General features: G+C 35.1%; 1 protein-coding gene across 1 annotated transcript in view; it reads right to left on the reverse strand.

Annotated features, from left to right (window-relative positions):
* The window catches only part of FBN2 (fibrillin 2), a 288,365-nt gene that overhangs the window by 106,870 nt on the left and 157,911 nt on the right, over positions 1–23,584 (reverse strand). The window contains exons 12-18 of the mRNA XM_012645034.1: positions 15,796–15,915; positions 14,745–14,870; positions 13,829–13,951; positions 12,016–12,138; positions 7,174–7,326; positions 4,859–4,912; positions 2,425–2,550 (exon numbers count right to left, since the gene is read on the reverse strand). Of these exons, the coding sequence (XP_012500488.1) occupies positions 2,425–2,550; positions 4,859–4,912; positions 7,174–7,326; positions 12,016–12,138; positions 13,829–13,951; positions 14,745–14,870; positions 15,796–15,915 (825 nt within the window). The remainder of the gene's footprint in view (positions 1–2,424; positions 2,551–4,858; positions 4,913–7,173; positions 7,327–12,015; positions 12,139–13,828; positions 13,952–14,744; positions 14,871–15,795; positions 15,916–23,584) is intronic.

Here is a 23,584-nt window from a genome sequence, read left to right on the forward strand (position 1 = left end):
TAGGATGTTTCGAAGTCCCTGGAGAGCATGTGCTAGTTTGGAAAAGGCACATTACTACTTTGTTCTCTTTCATTTGCTTTTTGTCCTGCAATGGTATTATATTAGATATATTTTTTCCTTTTTTCTTTGTAAAAATTTGTTTTAAAGCACTGATGAAATATATCAAAAGGTTAAACTCATTTGCTTACATACTTGCTTATGTATCAAAAAGCAACACATGGTATTTTTTACTTTTTTCCTGATTAAAATTCTAAAAAGAATGCATTAAACAGAAGTTACACAAAAAATATTCACTAAACTTTTTCTACTGGTTGTTTCTGAAGTAACTAGTGGAAAATTAATGATGTAGTTTGTATATTCCTTTAGCGGTCCGGAATAGCCTGGAGCTTATCATCTAAACTTCTGGTTTAAGAAGTTCACAGTGAGTTTGATCTTCATATCTATACTCTCGTTCTTGTAAATTTAGTTAACAACAGAAACAAAAATTCTAGTTTGGAGTGAAGAGTTCCTTTTATTTAAAGTTATATTTTTTAGTATTGCACACAACAACTGTCCCTTATTAAACAATACACTGACACTGTGAAGATTTGGGAACTAGGTATCAGAAAAACATCTCCTATAGTTCCATTACCACTGGTAATATTATCTTTTATGTTTTATCTGATCTTTTTCCCTTCAGATGTTAGGTTTTTCCTACAATTCCAAATCATGTTATTTTAAAAATTAACATTATGCTTTAAGGATTGCCATAATTTTTCCTATGATTGTACAACATGTGTACCAATTGAGATCGCATCACTATTTTCTTACCCATTTTCCATGCTATGGATTGAATTGTGTTCCTCAAAAAACATATGTTGAGGTCCAAACCCTCAGTGTCTCAGCATGTGACCTTATTTGGAAATAAGGTTTTTATAGAAGTAATCAAGTTATAATGGAGTCGTTATGGTAGGTTGTAATCCTGTAGGACTGGTGTTCATGTAAAAAGTGGAAATTTGGATGTAGAGACAGACACACACAGAGGGAAGATGGTGAGAAGAAACCCAGGGAGCAGAGGCCATGTGGCTGGAGCAGTGCACTGACAAGCCCAGGAGTGCCAAGGATCACACCAGAAACTAGAAGAGGGAAGGAAGGACTCTCCTCTACGGCCATCAGAGAGCATGGTCCTCATGATACCTTGATTTTGGACTTCTAGCCTCCTAGACTATGAAACAATAAATTTCCATTGTTTTAAGTGACCTAGTTTTGGGTACTTTGTTATGGCAGCCCTAGCAAACGAAAACACTCTATTACTGAAAATTGGCTTCACTTTTATTTTTAAAATCTAGTTTTAATTTTTCTCAAAATCATGTATATACCCACTTTAAAGATAGGCATGGCCCATGTTAGTGTATGAATGCTCACTGAATCTTCCTGTTTGCAGTAGGGTACCCATGTTTTCAACTACACTTGGAAGCTAATCTGGAAGTGGCTTTGCTCCTGGTGAATAGAAGCTAGCTTGGTTTGCACACTTTCAGAAATGCTCAATAATTTTTGGTTGGTGCCCTTTCCTGCAGGTATAAAAAATCTATTTTGTTATGAGTACACAATACTAATATAGTTTTGTATATCCATCTGTATGTGTCTCCAACTTAAGATCAAACGAATATGTTTAAGAATAAAAACTGTTACCAGAAACACAGAAAAATGTATTTTTTCTAATCATAATCACAACACTTGATTATAAAAGTCATCAGTGATTAGTTGTAAAAATTATCTATCACGAATATGCTAGTTATTGAATCTATCATTAATTCATTTTATAAAAGTAGATTCAAGAGCTCTATGGGAAAATCCAGATTCTTCTCAAATTCTTGAAAATATGAACTAATAGAAAACAATGAAACACTGTCAAGACTTAACCTCTTCCCTCCCTTTTGTTAAACTAAACTGCACAGTTGAGTTTTTTCCCAAACATTCTCTTATAAATTAAAAAAGGAAATATCTTTGTCTCAGTTATGTTTAGGTATGTTGTAGTAACTGGTTGTTTCTTTATAAAGTCAAACTTCTTGCATCCTGTAATGCTTTATTTTCTTGACTTACTATTATCCATACTGCCCTGTTAAATTTGAAGTCAATTTGTTAGTGAAAAGTTAGAGGATCAGGATATATGCAGGAAAATAATAGGCTTATAACTGAGTATGTGTTCATTCATTTGGGAAAAGAATATTTTAATACTAAATATAATAGCACCACTAAGAAGTCTGTTACCATGCAACAAAATTTGTTTTATTCTGATATTTTTTATGTTAATGTATACTATGAAGGAAACAAGAGAAAACTGTAAGATCTCCAGTCTTAGTCATTTCTTTGTATTTTTACACTTCTAATTTATGGGATTAAACTACATACAAGGCTCTTGTATACATATAATAAATAACTTACCAATACAGTTTCTTCCAGAGGTATCTGGTTCATAGCCACTGTTGCAATTACAACGGTAACTACCACGTAAGTTTTCACAAATTCCATTGGCACATATATCAGGATCCAAAGCACACTCATTGATATCTGCATTAAATATTGAAAGTTTAATGATCCCAGACATTTTATTTTTTGTTGATAAATGCAGGCCTAATAAAGCTTATTCAACATATGAAGTGTTTAAGTCTGCAAACCCACAATTTGCCTGCCTTTCAGAAAGGAAAAGGACATGAAAATAAGGAGTAAGAGAATAAAATTGAGAGATACAGGACGCTTCACCAGTAAATCAAAAGAAAAATGAAAGGAGCTGGCAGAAATTCAAAGAATTAAGCCATGTAATATGCCTGTATTTATGATAAAATTAATAAAGAAAATTTATAGCCTCCTGGCTCAAAATCCAAAGGACAATTCAACTTGATAGGTATTATAACTATCTAATTAAAAGGTGGAGATTTATTAGGGTGGCCTATATAATTTTACGGTCCCTGAAGGCACAGAATATTTCTATTTTATTATCATTTCTTTGCAGTCAACTAAGTAATATGATACTGAATAAGTGTTTCTCATTGCTGATAAGTTGAAATTAACAGAGAGGATACTTTAAAGATGGATGCTGCGTAACATGATGTTTTACAATGAGCCATGAACGTGACTATTCTCTGTCACCCATGGGCAGTGGGCGGACTTGTGGACTGATGTGCTTGTATGAATAACCAAGTAGATTCTAACAGGTGGTTGTACTGTTGGGCAGGCCACACTGACAGGGAATAAAAAAAGAGTAGTCCCCAAATCAAAGTTTGGTCACTATGATCAAATTTTTTTATTGCATCTATATAAAGTTTATTTTTTTATTTGTACAAATTTATAGGGTACATGTGAAATTTTGTTACTTGTATATAATGCACAGTGATAAGGTCAGGGTATTCAGGAAGTTCATCACCCGAGTACAACACATTTTTGTTAAGTACGGTCATTCTACTCTGCTATTAAACATTGAATTTACTCCTTGTATCTTACCTTACGTTTCTGCCCTTTAACCCACTTCTCTTTGCCCTGCCCCTCCCCCACTCACCCTTCCCAGTCTCTATTAACTATCTTTCCACTCTCTGCCTGCATGTGATCAAATTTTAGCCCCTACATAAAAGTGAGAACATGCCGTATTTGTCTTTTCGTGCAAGGTTTATTTAACATAATGACCTCCAGTTCCACCCATGTTGCTGCAAATGACATGATTTCATTCTTTTTTATGGCTGAACAGTGTTCCACTGTGTGTACATATTGCAATTTCTTCATTCCTTTATCCAATGATGAACACTTGGGTTGATTCTGCACCTTTGCTATTGCGAATAGTGCTGCAATAAACATGCAAGTGCAAGTATTTCTAAGTATTTCTTTGATGTATTGATTTCTTTTCTTTTGGGTAGATAGATACCCAGTAGGGGGATTGTTAGATTGAATGGTAATTCTATTTTCAGTTTTTTGAGAAGTCTCTGTACTGTTTGCCATAGTGACTGTGCTACTATGCTTGAATTTTGATGCTATTGTTTTCCACAATTTGAAAGACCTTCTTAAATACTCCAGAAATATCTTTCATTTTATACTTTGAAAAACATCCCTGTAAAAGTTTACTCTTTCCTCTGGTTTCGAATATATTCCTTGTAAAGATTCAACATTACTGACATCTACAATTTGTCTAAAGCCTTCTCAAATACAAAAGTAGAAGAATATATACATCAAGTGAACATTAACAGCACCTCACAGTTTTATTTAAAATACAGATGAATCTATATGTATATTAGAATATAAAATAACTGGAAAATTATAAACACATATGTACTTAAAGGTTCAAGACTCCATACTGGAATTTTGTTAACCATAATACTAAATTTAAAATAAGAGAATTTTAATGAATCTTACTATTTAGTTGCACAGAAACATTTTATAATATTATTCTTAGGCATGAATAGTCTTAACAAATTATTTTAGGGCAGTATATCCTGAACTTGATCCATATCAAATATCTCTTAAAGACAGTTTTTTTTCTAACTCTATCTGCATCATTATTTAATATTTTCTCTTAAAACTGACTCCCATTTTTTTTAACCTAAACACCAGCTCTAGCCTCTTCATAGGCAATGGTATCCATAAAATCATGGGTGTAGTTGTTAATGACAATTTTAACAATGCATGTTTAACAGATAAAAATTTATTCAAGATGAAAAATGAACATCTACATACTTAATACGATCTAGCTTATAACCATTGCTCTAGAGGATAATTTACCTTATTATTTTACATTAGTATATTTTCATATTAAATATAATCGTATTAATAATTATAAAGCTATACATTATATCATACAATTATTAAAAGACTGAGAATTGAATAAAGTTACCTCTTCCATCCACAGTGATACCTACTCCACTACTACAAAGGCCATGGAATTCAGCTATATGATAAAAGTAAAGAGAAAAATTAAAAACTCTAAACTATACTTCTTCTATATACAAGTCACATAACTACAGAACTATTATTTGGAAGAATTATGTGCATTAGTTTTTAAAATAAATTTACCAGTTTCTAGAACATAATTATTATTAGAATTCTGAAATCACAGATAAGCATAAAAAAGTAACTAAAAATCACTTATAATCATCATCCTGAATATCATTAATTTATCGATAAATGTTATCAACATTTTTTATATATGGAAACCTTAAAAAAATCTAAATTATATTACAGAGGTTGCTTTTTACCTTTGTTTTTTTCTCTTAGTAATAAAATAATAACAGCCAAAACTTATGGTACTTACTGTGTACCTGGTATTGTTCTAGTGTTTTACATCTAACACTTTATTTAATCTTCCTAATAATACAAACTAGGTACCATTGTTTTCTCTCTTTTACAACTAAGAAAACTCAAACCCAGAGAAGTGCAGTAACTTGCCCAAGGTCAGAAAAGTTGAAAGTGGGGCGCAGGTAGGCTCTGGTCATCTACCACAGACATGTCATGTTGATGTCCCATTTAATAGACTATTGAATATTTTTTCTCAATATGTGGAAGTACCACATTCATTCAATCAATTTCTTACTGATGAAATTAGGTTCATCCAACTTTTAGCAACTACCACAAATAATATGAAGTTTAATTATATCACTAGAATAATTGCTTCGACGTAAAACTACTCAAAGTTTATGCCCCTTCCACGACTTTTGATAATCCTCACCTCCTGAAATGCCTCAGATTACCCTTCCATCAGCAGTATAAAAGAGTACCCATTTTTGTATACCCTCACTATAACTGGGAAAAATCAATCATCTAGACTTTACCAGTCTGATAAACAAAAATGGCTCCTTATTTTAACTTTTTTTAATTTTAGAGAGAGTGAGTAGCTTTTTATAAGATAATCTTCTATTTGCATTTCTACTTTGTGAAATCCTGTTTGTGTACACTGTACTTCTGTTTTATAGAGGATTTCAACTTTCCTTATTGATTAATGTAAATGTCATAAAGATTAAGGAATGATACATGAAAGTATTTTTCCAGTTTACATGTGTATTTTGGTCTTTGGCGCCTGCTTTAAAAGTCCTTTACCATTATAAGATAAAAAAATTCATATATTCTGTATGAAAATTATTTTAATGTAGAGACATAACTTCATATTTTATTACAAAAGTCATCAACAATATTCATTTACTTAGATCATTTTTTTCTTCACTGTTCTATAATGCTGTCTTTATTATATCCCACATTCTTATTTACATCCAGGTCTGTTTCCGGATTCATTTTATTAGTTCACTTACATTTTTTTCTAGTCTTACACCAATTTTTATACTTCTTTCATACTATGCATAATTCGGTTTAGTATATTTTAGTACAAGATTCCCTTCATTACCCTTCTTTAAAAAAAAGTCATACTTAGTAATTTTTCCAGATGTATCAAACCATTTTTGCCAGGTTCAAAGAATCCATTTAGGATTTTCAAGGGAATTACAAACCATTTTCTTTGCTGGAATGACTTTCTCCATCTTCCATGTGGAAAGTTCTTATTTCTTCTATTCAAGATCAAACTAAATGTGTCCCCTCTGTGAGGTCCCTTTTAAGGCACTAACCATAGCAAACTATAATCTGTATGTTTGCCTGCCTATATTCTCAAATATTCCGAACTTTAAGGAAAACAGAGACTGTGTTTATTTTTGGATCCCCACTGTACTTACAGGTATTCAAGACAGGTTTAGTGAAAGTGTGATTAACACGAGTCAATCTTATCAACCTGAGGGTCTGGAACTACTGACAGACTGCAGCCTGAGACCATTTGGTATCAAGATTTAAAAAATAAAATCAGGTCCTCATGCATTTATAACCTTGAAAGTGGCAAGTAAATTTTATGCTATTTACCTTCACAATGACATCACAGATCAAGGAACTTGAGGCTAATGTATTCATGTAAAAAAATCTGTTGTAACAATCATAACTATATCAGCAAATACATTTTTCTACTCACCATGAGTTCTCTCTCTGCTAGAGATCATCCATAAACACAAGCCAATCTCCTTATCATATACCTCACATGTCAGTATAGAATTGGATTTCTTTTCTTCAGTTACAAATAATAATAAAAAGCTTCAGAGCTGATGTACTCTTTGGCCAACTATGTAATGTTGCATTTCTAGATTCTTTATGAGGTGTGAGAATGGCACATTAAACTACCTGAGTTTTTCGCAGGGCATGGCTGGCAGGGCTCTCCAAAACCATAGTCTGGATTGGCACAGCAGCATTCGGACTTGGTCACTGCTCCGGGGAAAGGACGGACACACACTCCTTTCTTGATCCCACCATAGCAGGTACTGCGCATGTGAGTATCTAAAGGCAACAGAAGAACAATGACGTAAGACAGTGATAGAGATAGAGAGATTTCAAAACTGAAACCTAAGTGGCCACTACATTGGAAGCTTCTAGAGGGCACCTGTCACTTTTATTTTGCACCTTTAGCAACTAGCAGGGTTAGAAAATTAACAAATGTTTGTTGAGTGAGGGAAAGAATGAGTGCATACCACCAACTCTTTTTTTTGCCTCCAAGAAGTTTTATGAGCTACACAGGTATTCATCATCCCACTTATCCTCACGGGCTTTCACTGAAGCAGTTATATATATATTTCCACAGTTATAAACAACACTTTGAGCTCTATTTCATCACTAGCTATACTATACTCAAAATGACACTTCTTATTATTTCTATTTTGAAAGTTCTCATGAACAATGAAATATTATACAATGAAGTTAAGCTACCTTGAGGTGCCTCTACTTGGGCATGAGATTTCTTACTTTCACTTTCTGAGTTAGGATGCCTTTCCTTTCAATCCCCAGGATACTGCTTATGACTGTTAATCTCAGATGCTCAATAAATCCAGTTATAAAAATAATAACTACCACTATATGTCCTTGGTCTTGTGCTAGTTGCTTTACAGACATTATCTCATTGAACAGTCAGGTCAACAACTCTATAGGATGGTGGTCATTATCCACATTTTACACATGAGGAAGATGAGCTATGAATAGAGCTATGTAAGCAGCTTGAAGTCCTTGAATATCCAGCGCCTGAGCTGGGATTCAGACCAGGCCTGTGTGACTTACAAAATTCTTCCTCTTTCCACTATGTCATGCTACATCCTGAAGCAGCATATACTACTTAGTTCTCTCACTCTCAATGAAAATACTACAACTTTATGAGACAGTAAAGGGTGAACTGTAAAAAAACTCAGATCATCATAAAGGCCAGAGAAACAGTACAGTGTTTAAGCAGTATACTGACATGGTAATTTCATCAGTGATAACCCCTATTATTATTCACAACTTGCTGGAAATAATTTTATCTGCTTGTTATGCAAAATGAGTCATCTTATGATTTCTTATAATCTGGGCTGTTTATGAATAAAAGGATGTGATTTATGGTTGCATTAAAAAATGAGATATGTGTGTGCTCAAATGGAAGACGGCCACAGATTCACCACCCCCTCCTCCGAGGAGTCAACTTGGAGACCTTTCCTGCTTCTGCCACGGCTGAGTTTGGTAGAGTTTGCTCTGAGTTACAGACAAATGCAGGGCTTGACGCAAAGACATATTTGCACGAATACAACATAGTTCATGATTTCCAATATGGTTTTTGTGAGTTCTTTGAACTCAAAAAATTAGCAATTAATCTCAGAAGCCATAGAGGAATGGTCAAAATTATTTCTGTTTTCATATTAAGAACATATGCCATGAACAATTTTTAGAAGCATGTAGATAAAAGGCCTATGGAACTTACTGGAAGACTAAGACACATTACATGCTGGTTTGTATTTCAGGTTAACTAATCTGTTTAGAGTACCCAATACCAGAAGTTCCATGAAAGAGAAAATAATGTACTCTATACGGGTTTTAGGGACATAAGTTGTCCTAGGATCAGAGCCTCATGGGATGATCTTACATAAATTATATACCACCTTCTTTATTCATTAAATAGGATAAAGTTTATATAGTAAATGAAAGTATATTTATTAAGCATTAAGCGCAGTGCCCAGGACACACAGGAAAGACACCAACAAAGTGGTGGCTATCTTATTTCCCTCTTCTACCTTTAGTGAGGACAGTTGACCTTTTCCCGTTCAAAGACCTCAGAAAGGAAACCTAGTTCAAAGAACACTATTCAAATGTAATTAAGCCACCATTCACAGGTAGATAGGCGAAGAAGACCAATACCAGAGCACCACTGGAATGTGCTCATATGAATGTCTTGGTGGGGGGGTCGGTCCTAAATGCTAAGCTATTTCTTTTCCATATGGTATCAAATTTCTTTATGTCTTTTCTTTCTTAAAAAAATGGAATTGTTTTAGGACTTTCTCAAGTAATTAGTAGATTCTATACATCATCGGTAAAATACGTATGGATGCAAATGCTGATTTTACTTGATTCTTTCTTTAGTATCAATTTTTTTTATTACTTAAAGTAGCAACTAGATATGACGCCACTATTTCTAATTTAATACAACAATAATAACAGTGACAGTTAACTTATTGGGCATTTGCTATGTGCCAGACACTGTTCAAAGCTTTATACAAATAAAGTGTCTAACATTAACTGATCTAATCCTAAGAATAGCTAAAGAGCAAAGGAGGCACATAGAGGTAATGTATCTTGCCTAGGGCCACACAGCTAGTAAATAGCAGAACTGCGATGTAGAAAAGAAAATTAACCTTTAACTGGCAGAAATGTTCATAAAGATGTTGAAATATTCTTAAACCAACATAACAGAATGCTAACAAGGAAATTTAAGGTGAAATCATATAAACATCAAATAACAAGGTGAATTTTGAGACCCCATCCTAAAGGAAGCAGATATCAGAAAATTAGTTACCTGATTCTTAAACCCTTCCCAACATTGAGGATATAAATAGTTTAAGAGAGGATTTTTTTGAGGAGCATTTTTTTTTGGTGAGAGCTGGGTGGAGTTGGTACTGCTTCCCTCTTCGCGTCTCATTGAGACAACAGAGCCTGGCAGGCACGTCACAGCTCTGTGACCAGTGGCTGCAGTGGTGGGGGTGAGATGAACCTCTATTCATGCAGCTGACAGGACAAAGGATGGCTGTGTCCTGTGGACTGGAAGTGTGTCACATTAAGAGGGGTTCCAAGACGACCACATGGAGGGGCGACGAGACACCATCAGAGGAAGTCTCTGTGAAGAGGACTGCTGAAGGAATGATCAGAGTTGAGCGAGGAGTGGTGCCCGGGAGGAAAACGCGAGGTCTGCAACTCAGGCAGGGCAGTGAATGCCGCTGAAGGACTCACAACATTGCCCACAAGGAAGAAGTTGGCTTTAAGCGTCTGCAAACACCAGAAATCTTGAAGCCAGCCTAGGATAATATCAGTAATAAAATAACTTCTTTGTTCCATCTTCTAACAACCTCTCCTCCTCCACTCTGACCCTGGAAGAATGAGGAACCCTCTCACTCATTCAAGATCTGAGCTTGGAAGAGGAGTTGTAACTTAAAATCCAGTTTGAAGTACTAATTATTATATGGTACTGGGTATTCTAATTTCTAAATTCAGGTTATTTTCGTTACATAAAGTCATCATAGAAATTTTTTGTTACCTAAAAATATTCAGTGAAGTTATGGGGTGGCTTGAGTTTCCTTCCTTACTTATTGAATACACTGCTCCCATTGAATAAATTTAAAAACTAATTTTAAAAGAATGGGAGAAACAAAAATACAGTTGCCTTTTGTTTATACCCTGCTTGTGAGTCATACCTCTTCAACGTACTAGTTAAAATCACAGCTTGATTTTCTGAAAATAAAACAAATCTTAATATCTAGAGAAATAAAAAATGAATATACAAAAACAGATTTAATAAAATGTTAATCCTAATAATAATTCATAGTAGTGATTCTAAGCCTCACTCATAATCAGTGGACCTAAAAAGTGACAACTTGAAAAATAGAGGGTGAACAAAGGCTAATTAGAAGTTAGAAGTCTCACAAAAGCATTTCAAAGAGAAATTTACATTAATTAACTGCATTAAATTTTACAGCTGACTCTACCATCCTTGTCATTAGATTACATTGTTTGGGTTCTGAAATGCCAATGACATTTCTGTTTTGCCTGCCTCTTCAAAGCTGATGCCTGGTAATTCTGATTGATTTTCATGAAATTCATTTGACAAAGTATCCAAGAGGAATCTGAATGGCTTAGAATAAAATATATATTCTTTCTCATACTCTTGTCTTACTTCTACAATGAATTGCGTGGTGATGAGTTATAACTAAAAACGTTTCTAGCTTTGATATAAGTCCAAGTTCTATGGCATTAGTTATTTGCATTTTACATTTTTTGTTTGGGTAAAAGCAAGAGTTTGTTTAAATATAGCTATAATCCCCATTTCATGTCTTATTTGTTATTATTTACAAAATCTAAATCCACTGTGTTTAGAATTCAGTTACCTAATATTGCCAAGGATGCTGGTTTAAGAACAATTTTTTTTTTCTTCTCTAGCATTTTTGACTTGCATCTCACCAGGGCCTTCTGTAGAGGGCTATCTGGGGGAAAGGGGTCTCTATCCATTTTTTAAAAATAGCTCTATTAAGGTATACCATACTATATAGAATTTGCACACCACAGAATTCACCATTTACAGTGTACTATTTAATAGCTTTTAGCACATTCACAGATATGTACAGCCATCACTATAGTTGATTTTAGAACATTTTCGTCATCTCATTTTCATCACCAAAAAATATCTTTTAGCTATTACCCACTCTCCTAACACCCCCATACTCTCTGCCTTAGCAACCATAAATCTATTTTGTCCTGATAGATTTTCTTGTTCTGGACATTTCATCTGAATGGAATCATATGACTAGCTTCTTTCACTCAGCATACTGTTTTCAAAGCTTATCCATGCTCTAGCATGTATTTTTTTTATGTCTGAATATGATTCCATCATATGGCTATATCTCTTCCCATTTTTAAAAGATCATTTTGGACAGTGGAGTCATGACAGAATGTTCCACTTACCAACACACACACGTCCATCCATGCCCACAGCCAGGCCTGGGGGACAGTCACAGCGGAAGGACCCTTCATTGTTGATGCAGTGTCCATTCATGCAGATCCCTGGGGTCTGGCATTCATCAACATCTGCCCAGAGGGTGACAGAAGCCAGGCCATTACTGGGAAAATTTAACTTTATTGCAGCGTTTACTTGTTGCCGTTGCTCTATACTATCAACTTCTTGTTTTTAACTTTATGACTTGTGGAAGAACACAAACACGATAACCAATCTTACACTTATAAATGCAATTCTTTCAAACACATTTTCAGAAAGACGAACTGACTGAAAGTTGCTTCACTTTATCCATTAAGAAAAAAAAAGCCTCACAAGCTCCTTTTCCATTATTTATTTGGCAATCCTGTTTAATATTGAATATTTAATTCGTATTAGTTAAATGAAACAAATTATTAGGAAACTAAGACAAACTTTTGTAATTTTTTCACACAAAAGAAGTTTAGAGGTAAATGTTATTTTGATGTTAATTTGATCATTTCATAATAATAAAATCATTTGAGGTATCTCTTCTAATTTTTAATTCACTTGAACTTATCAAATGTAACTTAACATTAAATGACTTTTCCAAAAGATGAAACAGACTTCAAATACAGAGCTACCAGCTCATGAACATTTCAAGACTTATGAATCACAACGTTTGCAATAAAAAAATTAATAAAAAATAATTTTTAGAAAGCAGAAACTGGTGAGATCTAAGTCATCTTTATATGTATATTTAAGTTTCTTAAGAAATGCTGAAATAAAGTTAGATAATGTAACATAATGATACACACTGGAGCATAATGGTAATCTCACATCTTGTGTTAAATTCAAGTCAGCTGACCTTGAGATGCCCTCCCACTCATGAGTTCAATCAGCAAAACTACAGTATTTCCATTTAATCTTGTACTCCTCTTTCTTGGATAGTCAAAAAGCTATTTGTTATTCAGAAACATGAGAAATTGGTCTCTATTTTTTTCTCTCTGCTCACTGTGGAATTTCATTAAAATTATAGGCATTGGTTATGTGTCTTATTTGGTATTTAGATAAGTTTGTGCAATTGAGGCAGAAAGTATTCATGGAGTTAGTTTTGCCTAAATGGAAGAAACTAAGAAAAATAAAAATTGTCTTCTAAGTAGGAACTGCAACATGTATTCCATTTTTCTAAATTCCAATTATGAATATAAACATAATACAGTCTCATTTATTTCCAAGAGGTGTATCTTTTGCTTCCTAAGGTCATCACTAGAGCCTGGCCTCCAAAACGTCTTTATAAACAAAATAATTAGTAAGAATATTAGAATTATGTCTTCACTAAATCAATGTAAGATTTTCAGATGATGATATAGTTACAAATGATCTGTAGATTAGCTTTATGGAAAAGATGAAATGCTAAACCAGCACTGAATGGCAGTGGAAAATCTGGTTCTAAGAACATATAAGAAGGAAAATTTTGTGAGATTCTTTTTCTTCTTTTTTATTTAGCCAAGGAGGAGAGAGATATTATGTCTATATCGCTCTCCTCAAGACTTGCTAAAACCAGTATGTCGTTCCCTTAATTTTTCCTATACCATTATTATTTTTGTAAAGATATTACTGTTCCCTAGACCACAGTGTATGTTTTTCTAGGAAGCTTTAGACACCTGCCTTGCTGAATTAGCAAGAGATGTGAATAATAGGAAATGCACATGAAGAAAAACTGAAGTAATTTCTTGCATGATTCATTCAAATAAAAAGATGGTTTCAATCATGGTCACTTTGCTATCTCAAAGCCATACACACCAGTGCAGTAACGCCCATTTGGAGCCAGGACAAAGCCGGGTTTGCAGATGCACTTGAAGCTGCCATCCTCATTGATGCACATTCCATTCAAACACATGTTGGTGGTGGCACACTCATCATGGTCTGCAGAGGGAGAGCACGACTTAGACCACGACTTTGAGGGAACCAATTCCCTCTTCTTCCACAACAGCTCTCAGTCAAATTCCACTACACAAATGAGCCATGTGCTCATGGACTTTAGTTTTAAAAAACAAGAATGCCAACTGAATGACAGCAAACAGTATGAAGAATGGAAAGGGCCTTTATTATAAGAGATAGAAAAGAATTAAATAAACTTTCCAATTAGCTGCTGTTAGAACCACATAAACCATGAATAGTGTTTCATTTTGAGCATCAAAAAAGGTAATACGATTTTACTGAGTATGTCTTTTATGAGAGAAAGTGTAAATAGAGTATTTGTGGAGTATTGGTAACCACTTCACTGCTAGACATCACCAGGACAACAAATTTAGATACTTGTTTACCACGAATGGCAAACATTTTAATATTCCCCTGGTACGGGGGAGGGGAGGGAAAGACCTTCTATCTTGTCGGTTTTGTAAACACAACACCTGAAATACAATAGGGGCTAATAATTATTTGAATTTACAAAGACTAACTGCCACTTATAATTAAACATGTACCAGAAAGGAAATTTTTAGAAGCAGTAAATTATTCATTGTTAAATCATGTCTAAAATATCTGTCCCTTCACTTTAATAGTCTTATGTTAAATGTGTTTATATTTTATGTAAGTTATCTGAAGAGCTCTCACATATATGATGTGTGAACTTTCATGGAAATACTATATATGGTTCTAAGTAAAAAAATATATATCCCTTAAAAATCTTTTGCAAGGGAGCAGGCAATTTCCATACCAACACAGTTTTTTCCATCTGTAGTTAATTCAAAGCCAGCGTTGCAAATGCACTGGAAACTTCCATCTGTGTTCACACATCGACCGTTTTTACAAAGAACCCCATTCTGGATGCACTCATCGATATCTAGGAAGATTAAGGATGGTTAAACATTATTCTTTTACAATACTTATAGATAAAAACAGTAAGACAATAAGTGGAATTTTAAATATCCAGTTTTATTTTTACATGTAATATCCAGATTGTGTTGCTTCTTTAGCAAAATTTCCATCTCTCGCCAGCTTTTTTTCTTGGGTAGGTAGGTGTAAGCAATTTTATATCCCTTATAGTAGCTGAAGAGGGAAAGAAAGAGAAAAAAAATGGGATATGCAGTGAGCCCAAGAGAGGGTGGGTAGTGCAGTTGGAATTACTGGTGCAGCTGTTTTTTGACATAGTGATTGAAGATGTTGAAAAGTCAGAAAAAGATGTTGAGTAAGTGAGAAATAACTACAGAATTTCTAGATTAAGAGTAATATAATGAAATCTGCTGGAGAAAGTTGATTCAAGTAACTACCTATAGAAGAATAGGAAATGAAAAAGAAGACAAGCAGGGCCATCTGGTGAAAGTATTCTGAGATGAATCGGCAGTGAGGTAGAGTTTGGATGATGATGGTGGATGTAGCAATGAAACTGTGAATAAAAACTAGGCATGATTTGGTGTTGGACTATGTGCAGGGTTCAAAGAAAACAACAGTTGAAAACAACCATAAGTCTTATGCTCAGTTAATCAGAGAAGATTATTGATGTTACTTGGACAAATGAAGCTGCAACCTAGGGAAGGAAGACAGACTGAATTTTTGTGAAGCAGATACCATATTGCCTGGGATACATATGCAAATAGTGTTTATGTTTAAAGGGAGCATCTCTAAGGATGTCATAAAATAAATCTGTAATAATGTAACAGCACGTATTTCATTCCATATCTTATTTTAACAAATTTGCTTTAAACCTCAATAGCCTTGGTCCCTATATTTCACGGAACATTTTCATATGTGAAAGCAAACTGCCTTACCAATGCATGCTTGCTTGGTAGGAGTCCTCTGGAATCCAGCATGACATTTACAATAATAGGAACCAGGTGTGTTAACGCACTCCCCATTAGTGCAGGGATTTGATGTGCATTCATCAACATCTGTGAGCAGCAAAGAAACCATTATAGACTTCACTCCACTTGCAGAAATGTTTGTTTAAAGTACATTTAGCCCTCCCAAATTTGAGAGAAGGCCAGTCAGTGGTAATAGTCTAAATAGCAGAGTAGTTATAAATGAATGAAAATTCCTTTCTTCAAAATCATATGGAGGCCAGTCTGAAGATTTACAAAAATATTGCCCATCAGAGAGTACACGGAAATTTGCTTTAATCAAGAAATAAGGATTTTTCAATTGGAATAATGCCCCACAATGAAAAGCATGGCCTCAGAAAGGACACAGCCACGACTTCCAGTAGGCGGCAGCGCTCTTTACCTAGAGCAATCTGGGCGAATTAGTAACCTCTCTGAGGCTTAGTACAGTTTCGGAAGAACAATGAAAGGTTTTTGAACATACATATTTATATTACATTGTCACTGCCAGTAGTTTTAAAAAAACAGATTGATGGATTATGGAGTTTCTTTGGTATTACTTTTTGTGAACTCAACTATATATACAACTATAGATGTACTAAGGCTTGGATGATATTTTGAAGTAACGAGCATGGGGGCAGAAAATGGAAGCAAAATAAATCCTATTATTTTCAGCAGCTTTAGGTTTCTTTAGGATCTTAAAGTTGGCACTGGGATTTTTTTTCATAAACTGAAGTTTTAGGCAAATAATAGTTTGAATCCAAAATGAGAGAAAGTCACTGCTTTTCATTCAAGGTCTCCGAAAGCTTAATTAAATGCAAACCCATTGCAGAATTCAGGGACTGAAAAACCAAACAACAGACTGATCAGTCTGGACCAGTTAAATCCCAGAGAAATCACGTGTGCCAGCGTAAGAAATTTAATTCATCTTCTCTCAGCAATGCCCACTAATTATACTGAATGCCGGCAAATTAAAACCTAGCTAGCTGGTGAGGGTGTCATGATTTGCCATCTCACAGACATGGAGAAGCCATTAACATATACAATTTCAGCTAAATTGGAGAGCACAACAATAAAATCAATTCACGGGTTTAGCATTTTAATAAACAGATTATTCCTTTCACAGATGTTCTTGAAAGAGGAACTGTACTCTATCAAACTCACCAACCTCATTTATGTAAACACTCAGACTAAATGCAATTAAGCCCTTTCTAGTAAAGGAAAAAGACCTTCTCATAACGAATAAAATAAAAGCAATAAAGAATAACAGGATTAAATGCTTTTTTCAATTCATCCAAAGACCCTTCAGCCCATTAAGACTCACTTACATTTAAACTTTTGGTTGATAACATCAATTCTACTGAGCCAAAGGAAATGAAGCAAAATGAGAAAAAAGAGCATTAGCAAGCATGTGAGGTGTAATTAACGGACTTTCCGATACAAAATATCACCTTCAGTTTGCAGTGCTGAAGATCACTTACATTCTGCGTGTACATAACTGAAATGCAGCGATGAAGAATTAGCTGGAGCTGCATCTTTACAGAAGCCCGATGTAAAGCTCTGTTCCAGCAGAGAACACGAGAGACCATGCACCCAACCCCCTCTCTTTAGGTGACTTTGCGGGAAGCCATGCCACTGTCCAGGACCTTTTTCTCCCTTGAGAGCCTGCTCCCAAGGCTCCCTGTTGCTGTGACAGCTCTGCCAGTTATCTTGCCATCACAGCCCTAATTGATTTGTCTCCTTAGCCCCCTGGGGATCTCATCAAGGGTCCAGCACACGGAGGAGATATAATAGCTCACTTACTTCTTCTGTGGCAGTGAGAACAATCTCAGCAAACCATTAGGGACTTTACAACTCCACATTACTTTGAAACTTCACTTTTTGTTTATTTTCTGGGATTACGGTAATATTTTAAGTTTTACACTGATCACAGATGACCACTGCCACCTATGACACGGGCATTTCATGTCTCCTCTTTATTCTGAGTCTCACGGTCAATTACCTCCAGGTAATCATGTTTGTTTGTCTTATTTATAGAAACAAAAGTACTTAAATACTACAGTCTGTACATTTTCATTACTATCTATGTTTCATTGGGGAACTAAGTATTTTTAGGCAAAATTTGTGGCATTTAAACTAAAATAAATGAAGAAATTGTGGAAAATGCTGATTATCAAAATGGTAAAATTCTCAAATACTGTTAGGGTTAAGGAGTACTTTCACATGAAACATACTTTATATGTTAACTTAGAAAAGACTTTTTTTTATTGGCAAAGAATCTCAGATTACCTGTAGCCTGAAACAGAAATAATGTTTTATTATTCTAAAATAGAATGATTTGAATTGAGTTAAAACCACTGCTAATAGCAGTTGACTTATATAGACACTGAGAGTCACAAAATTTAATTTTAGAGTAGAATTCTCAAGAGAAGGAGAGAAAAATGTGATGAGTAAACAGACTTGTTTTCAGGCCTCAGAAGTAATTCTACGTTCAGCAAAATGGACCCAATTCTATTTTCCTTGTCTCTGATGCTTTAATGCAGCTGTTGCTTTTCAAGTTATACTGTTCCATCAGGCATCAAAACAAAAGTTCCCAAATAGCAGTGGCAGTTTGTTATTACTCAAAACACTGGCACAACTGCAAGTTAACACTCTTGTCTTGGGCTCCTATAATTTGCAACACTAGTTAACTTATACCCTCTTCACTTTTTCTGACATCCCAATTTGTTATTTAGAAACTCCAACACAAACTGATCAAAAGTTGATACTAGAGATAATAAAGGATTAAAAATATTAAAAACTCAATTTTCTGAAAATGTGCCCCAATACTAAGCTATGTCTCTATGAATTACAGTAGTCAGAAAGATAACTCTGTTGCTTGGGTTTTAACTTTGCAAGGCTGATTGATGAGATCCATCTAGAATGGAACTGTCTGCAACAATGTTTGGGTAAACACAGAAGTTCGAGATTTATATTAACATATTAACTGTGCAGACAAACAATCCCAATACTGCAGTATCAGACAGAGTTGATAAAAAGAGTGGCAGCGCCCTTCTCAGCTGGGCTCTGGGAAAAATTAGACCGTACTACCTTAAGACTTCATTGTATGTAATTAACTCATCTCTTATGCATCTAGGAAGGTGATACTAACTTTTAATAACTATGCATCAGCCTAGGGAGAAGTGAGAAAAGTCTTTCAAGTCATTTTCTACAAGGTTTAATTCTAGTGGAACCCTGGTTGAAAAGGTGGGTAGCAGCATGACTACAGAAAAAGAACTTTTGATTCTTAAAGTAGTTCATCTTTATACTAATGGTTCACAAAAATAGTCCCCTAGAGTGGAGGTGTTTTACAAGAAAGAATAAAATGCACCTGCGTGTTAACATGAAATAAATGGTGGTCTTTGGCTAATTTACAAAAAATGTTAAATTTTAGGCCAATGTTTACTTGTTGGTTAGTGTATCATTTAGTGACAAATATTAATAGAAAAACACAGTCAATAAAATTTGAGTTTCATAGATTGTAATTGTGTATGTACACACAAGAGGGGATATTTTATATATTGTATATTTATATTCATATTTTTGGTAGTAAAATCATTTTCAAGTCATATTATAAGGATAAATATATCAGTATTTCATGGTATTCCAAAAATAACATCATGACTCCGGTGGTCTATCACTTAAGCACTGATCGTATCAGCTAAGCCAGGACTGCTGCATGTGGTTATACACTAAACACCCCCGGGGCGCACTATTCACATAGGTTCTATCGATAGTACCCTTTAAGGTTGTACAGTCAAAACTTGAGCTAAGTCTTATTTAATTACTCTAATCCTACAGCCCTGCACACATAGTTTAGAACGGTTTGGTTTTCTATAATATCATGTTTGGCTCACATTTTCTTTTATAATCATAGTGCACTTAGACATTTTAGTTTAACTAGGAAAAATTGTGATACTAACTCTCTCCGTACCTGGCCTCTCTTCTATATTGTTTAACAGAAGACCTGAGCCCACATCTATTATTTAGAATTATACTAGTTAATGAAACATACATATGATCATTTGCTAATACTATGAACGAATAAAAGAATAATTTCAAAATGGCTCAATTACCATCATCCTAAAGCGACTCTTAAAAATGGCTTTTAATCAAACCCTCTTAGTTAGCATATCCAATAAATATTTTTCCCTCACTGTACTTGATTTTTTCTAATGCATTTAGCACCTGAAACTGCTTTTCTCTTGAAAGCACACCCTTGCATAGCTTCAGCAACATTACCCTTTCCAGATTGCGTTGCTGCCTCTCTAACACTATGCGCTAGAAGGGCCTGCAGTGTTGCTGTTCCACGGGACTCCAGCCACGGTACCACGGCTATCTTTTCATTTTTCCTGCCTTCAGCCTGGGTGACAAGATTCATCCTCATAGTTCTAATTGCTACCTGTATGTTGCTGACTTCTAAATCTGTAACTCTAGCCCTAAACACTCCTCCTCTTAGCATTATGCCTTTATAATTAAATGTCCTAGACACCAAAAACTCAACATGTTCAAGAGATTCAACAACTATTTCCTCCCAAACTGTACCTTCTTCAGCATGTTCGAGTCACCACCATATACCTAGTTTTGCTCAGCCAGAAACTTGGGTATCATTGTAGTTTTCTGCTCTCTGACTACCCGTGACTAATCTGTCATCCAAGTCCCACTGATTAACCTCCCAAACACTTGTACAATCATTCTGTCGTTTGCGATCCTTTATCACTGCTGTCATAATTCCTTGCCAGGGATTATTATAAAAATTTTCTAACCAGTTTCTTTGTTTCTAGTTTTTTCAGGCTAAAATCTTCACAATGAAAAATAGGAGGTACTTCTGCTTTTAGCCAAGAGAGATTTGCCCTCTTTCCTGAAATATACAAATAAATGGACCAAGTATAAGAAATAATGGTTTTCAAGAAACCTGACATCAGGTAACAAAGAACACAGATCCCTAAGGGACAGTAAACAAACACGGTGAACACCATTGCTATTTCAGCTTATGGCTGTGAGAGAGTTTTCACACCGTGGTGCAGACAGTGGGAACCCAGGCAGAACGCAACGAGCTCCTTTAGTAGAGGAGACAGAGTTGAGAGTCCAAACCCAACCCACCTGATGTTTGTAAAAGAGAATACTGGACAGGACAGAATTGCATAGAAAGAGAATTTGCAGATTGCACAGGAGTCCTCCTCAAACATCCAGCAGAACACAGATAAGCACATGCACGCGAGGGAACAACTGAAGGCCAGAAGAAGAATCACACGAGAGGATTAGAGGTAAGCATGCCTGGCCACGACACAGGACTGGAGACGGTGCCTCTTCCCAAAAACCTCACAGGGTATTGGGGAGAGTACACAGAAGGGTCGGGCCTCACTAGTGGGGAATAGTGGGACCTGGAGCATACACTGCTCCAGTTCCACCTAACAAATATTAGAAGTAAGATCTGAAAGGATCAAACCGTTTCTCAGTAACTTAATGTATCCCAGAACGAAGTTCAGGAATATTGACAGGAATACAAAGATACCCAGTGCTCAGCAAGGTAAAATTCATAATAGCATCCAATCAAAGATTAGCAGGCCTGCAAAGAAGTAGAAAAATAGATCTATACTGAAGAGATAAATCAACCAATTGAAATCATCCCAGAACTGGCAAAGACATTAGAATTAGCAGAGAACGGTATGAAACAATTATAACTGTGTTCCACACATTTAAAAGCAGCTAGAGACAGAGTAAAAATATTAAAGACAGGAATATACAAAAAAGAACCCAAATCAACTTACAGAGATGAAAAATAGATGGCATTAATACCAGATTATTCTCATTAATAAGAAAAGACGAGTGAACTTGAAAACAGCAATAGACAACATAAATGAAACATTTACCAAGATAGACCACACTCTCGGCATAAAACAAGTATTAATACATGTAAAAGGATTCAAATAATAGAAATTATGTTCTCTGACCACATAAGATTAAATTAGAAATCAGTAACAGAAAGATCACTGGAAAATCCCCAAATATTTGGAAGTCAAAAACAAATTTCCAAATAACCCATGGTTCAACCAAAAACAGGTGGAACTTGAAAAGTATTTTGAAATAAATGAAAATGAAAACACGACTTATCAAAATTTGTAGGATGCAGCTAAAGAAAAACTGTGGGGAAAATGTATAGCCCTAAAAGCACACATTGGAAAAGATAAGGTCTCAAATTGATGACCTTGACTTTCACCTAAAGAAGCTAGAAAAAGAACAAATGAAACTCAAAGTAAATAAAACACAAAAAATAAGAATCAGAGTGTAAATCAATGATATAGAAAACAGAAAACTATAGAGAAAATCAAGGTAGTTACTTGAGAAGAACAACAAAACTGATAAACCTTTAACCAGACTCAGAAAAAAAAACAGAGAGAAGACAAAAATTACTAATATCTGAGGTATCAGTACAGAGTCTATCGATATTAAAAAAATAAAGAAATATTCTGAACAACTTCATGTCAATAAATTCAAAAACTTGTGACACAATGGAACAATTCCTTGAAAGGCACAAATCATGAAAACTCATGTAAGAAGAAGCAAATAACCTGAATAGCACACCTATTAAGAAACTGAATTTGTGGTTAAAAACTTCTCACAAAAATATCTCTATGTCTAAGTGGCTTCACTGGTGAATTCTACGAAACATTTAAGGCAGAAATAGTACCAATTCTGCACAAACTCTTCCAGAAATATGAAACAGTGGGAACAATTTTTTTTTTCTTTTTATTTCAGGGTATTGTGAGGGTACAAACATTAGGGTTACACTTTATGTCTTTGCCTCACCCAAGTGCGGTTAAAAGGCATGCACTTCCCCCCTACAGTATTCCCTGTGTCCTTTAGTTGCGGATTTACTCCCCCATCCCCCTAATCCCTGGAGAGTATTTCTGCCATGTGATCACCCTAGTGTTCATCAGTTAGTACCAATCTGATGGCGAGTACAAGTGGAGCCCATTCTTCCGCGTTTGTGGTGCCTCACTTTGGATAATGGGCTTAAGTTTAATCCAGGAAAGTATAAGAGGTGCTAGATCACTGTCATTTCTTATGATTGAGTAATATTCCATCGTAAACATATACCAAATTTTAATAATCCACTCACGGATTGATGGGCACTTGGGTTGTTTCCACATCCTTGCAATAGTGAATTGTGCTGCCATAAACATTCGGGTGCAGATGTCTTTATCGCAGAATGTTTTGTGCTCTTTTGGGTAGATGCCTAACAGTGCTATTGCTGGATCAAATGGTATTTCTATTTTTAGCTCTCTGAGGTATCTCCAAATTCTCTTCCACAGAGGTTACACTAATTTGCAGTCCCACCAGCAGTGTAAGAGTGTTCCAGTCTCTCCACATCCTCGCCAGCATTTGATGTTTAGGAATATTTTGATAGAGGCCACTCTCACTGGGGTTAGGTGATATCTCATTGTAGTTTTGATTTGCCTTTCTCTAATGATTAGAGATGTTGAGCATTTCTTTGTATGTTTCCTGGCCATTATTCTGTCTTCTTTTCAAAAGTTTCTGTTCATTTCCTTTGCCCATTTGTCGATGGGGTTGTTTGATTTTTTCTTGTTGATTTTTTTGAGTTTTAGATAGATTCTGGGTATCAGCCCTTTATCAGATGTGTAGAGAGCAAATATTTTTTCCCATTCTGCGGGCTGTCTATTCACTCTAATGATAGTTT

The sequence above is a fragment of the Propithecus coquereli genome, unplaced genomic scaffold (assembly GCF_000956105.1).
Source record: "Propithecus coquereli isolate 6110/MARCELLA unplaced genomic scaffold, Pcoq_1.0 Scaffold224, whole genome shotgun sequence".
NCBI lineage: Eukaryota > Metazoa > Chordata > Mammalia > Primates > Indriidae > Propithecus > Propithecus coquereli.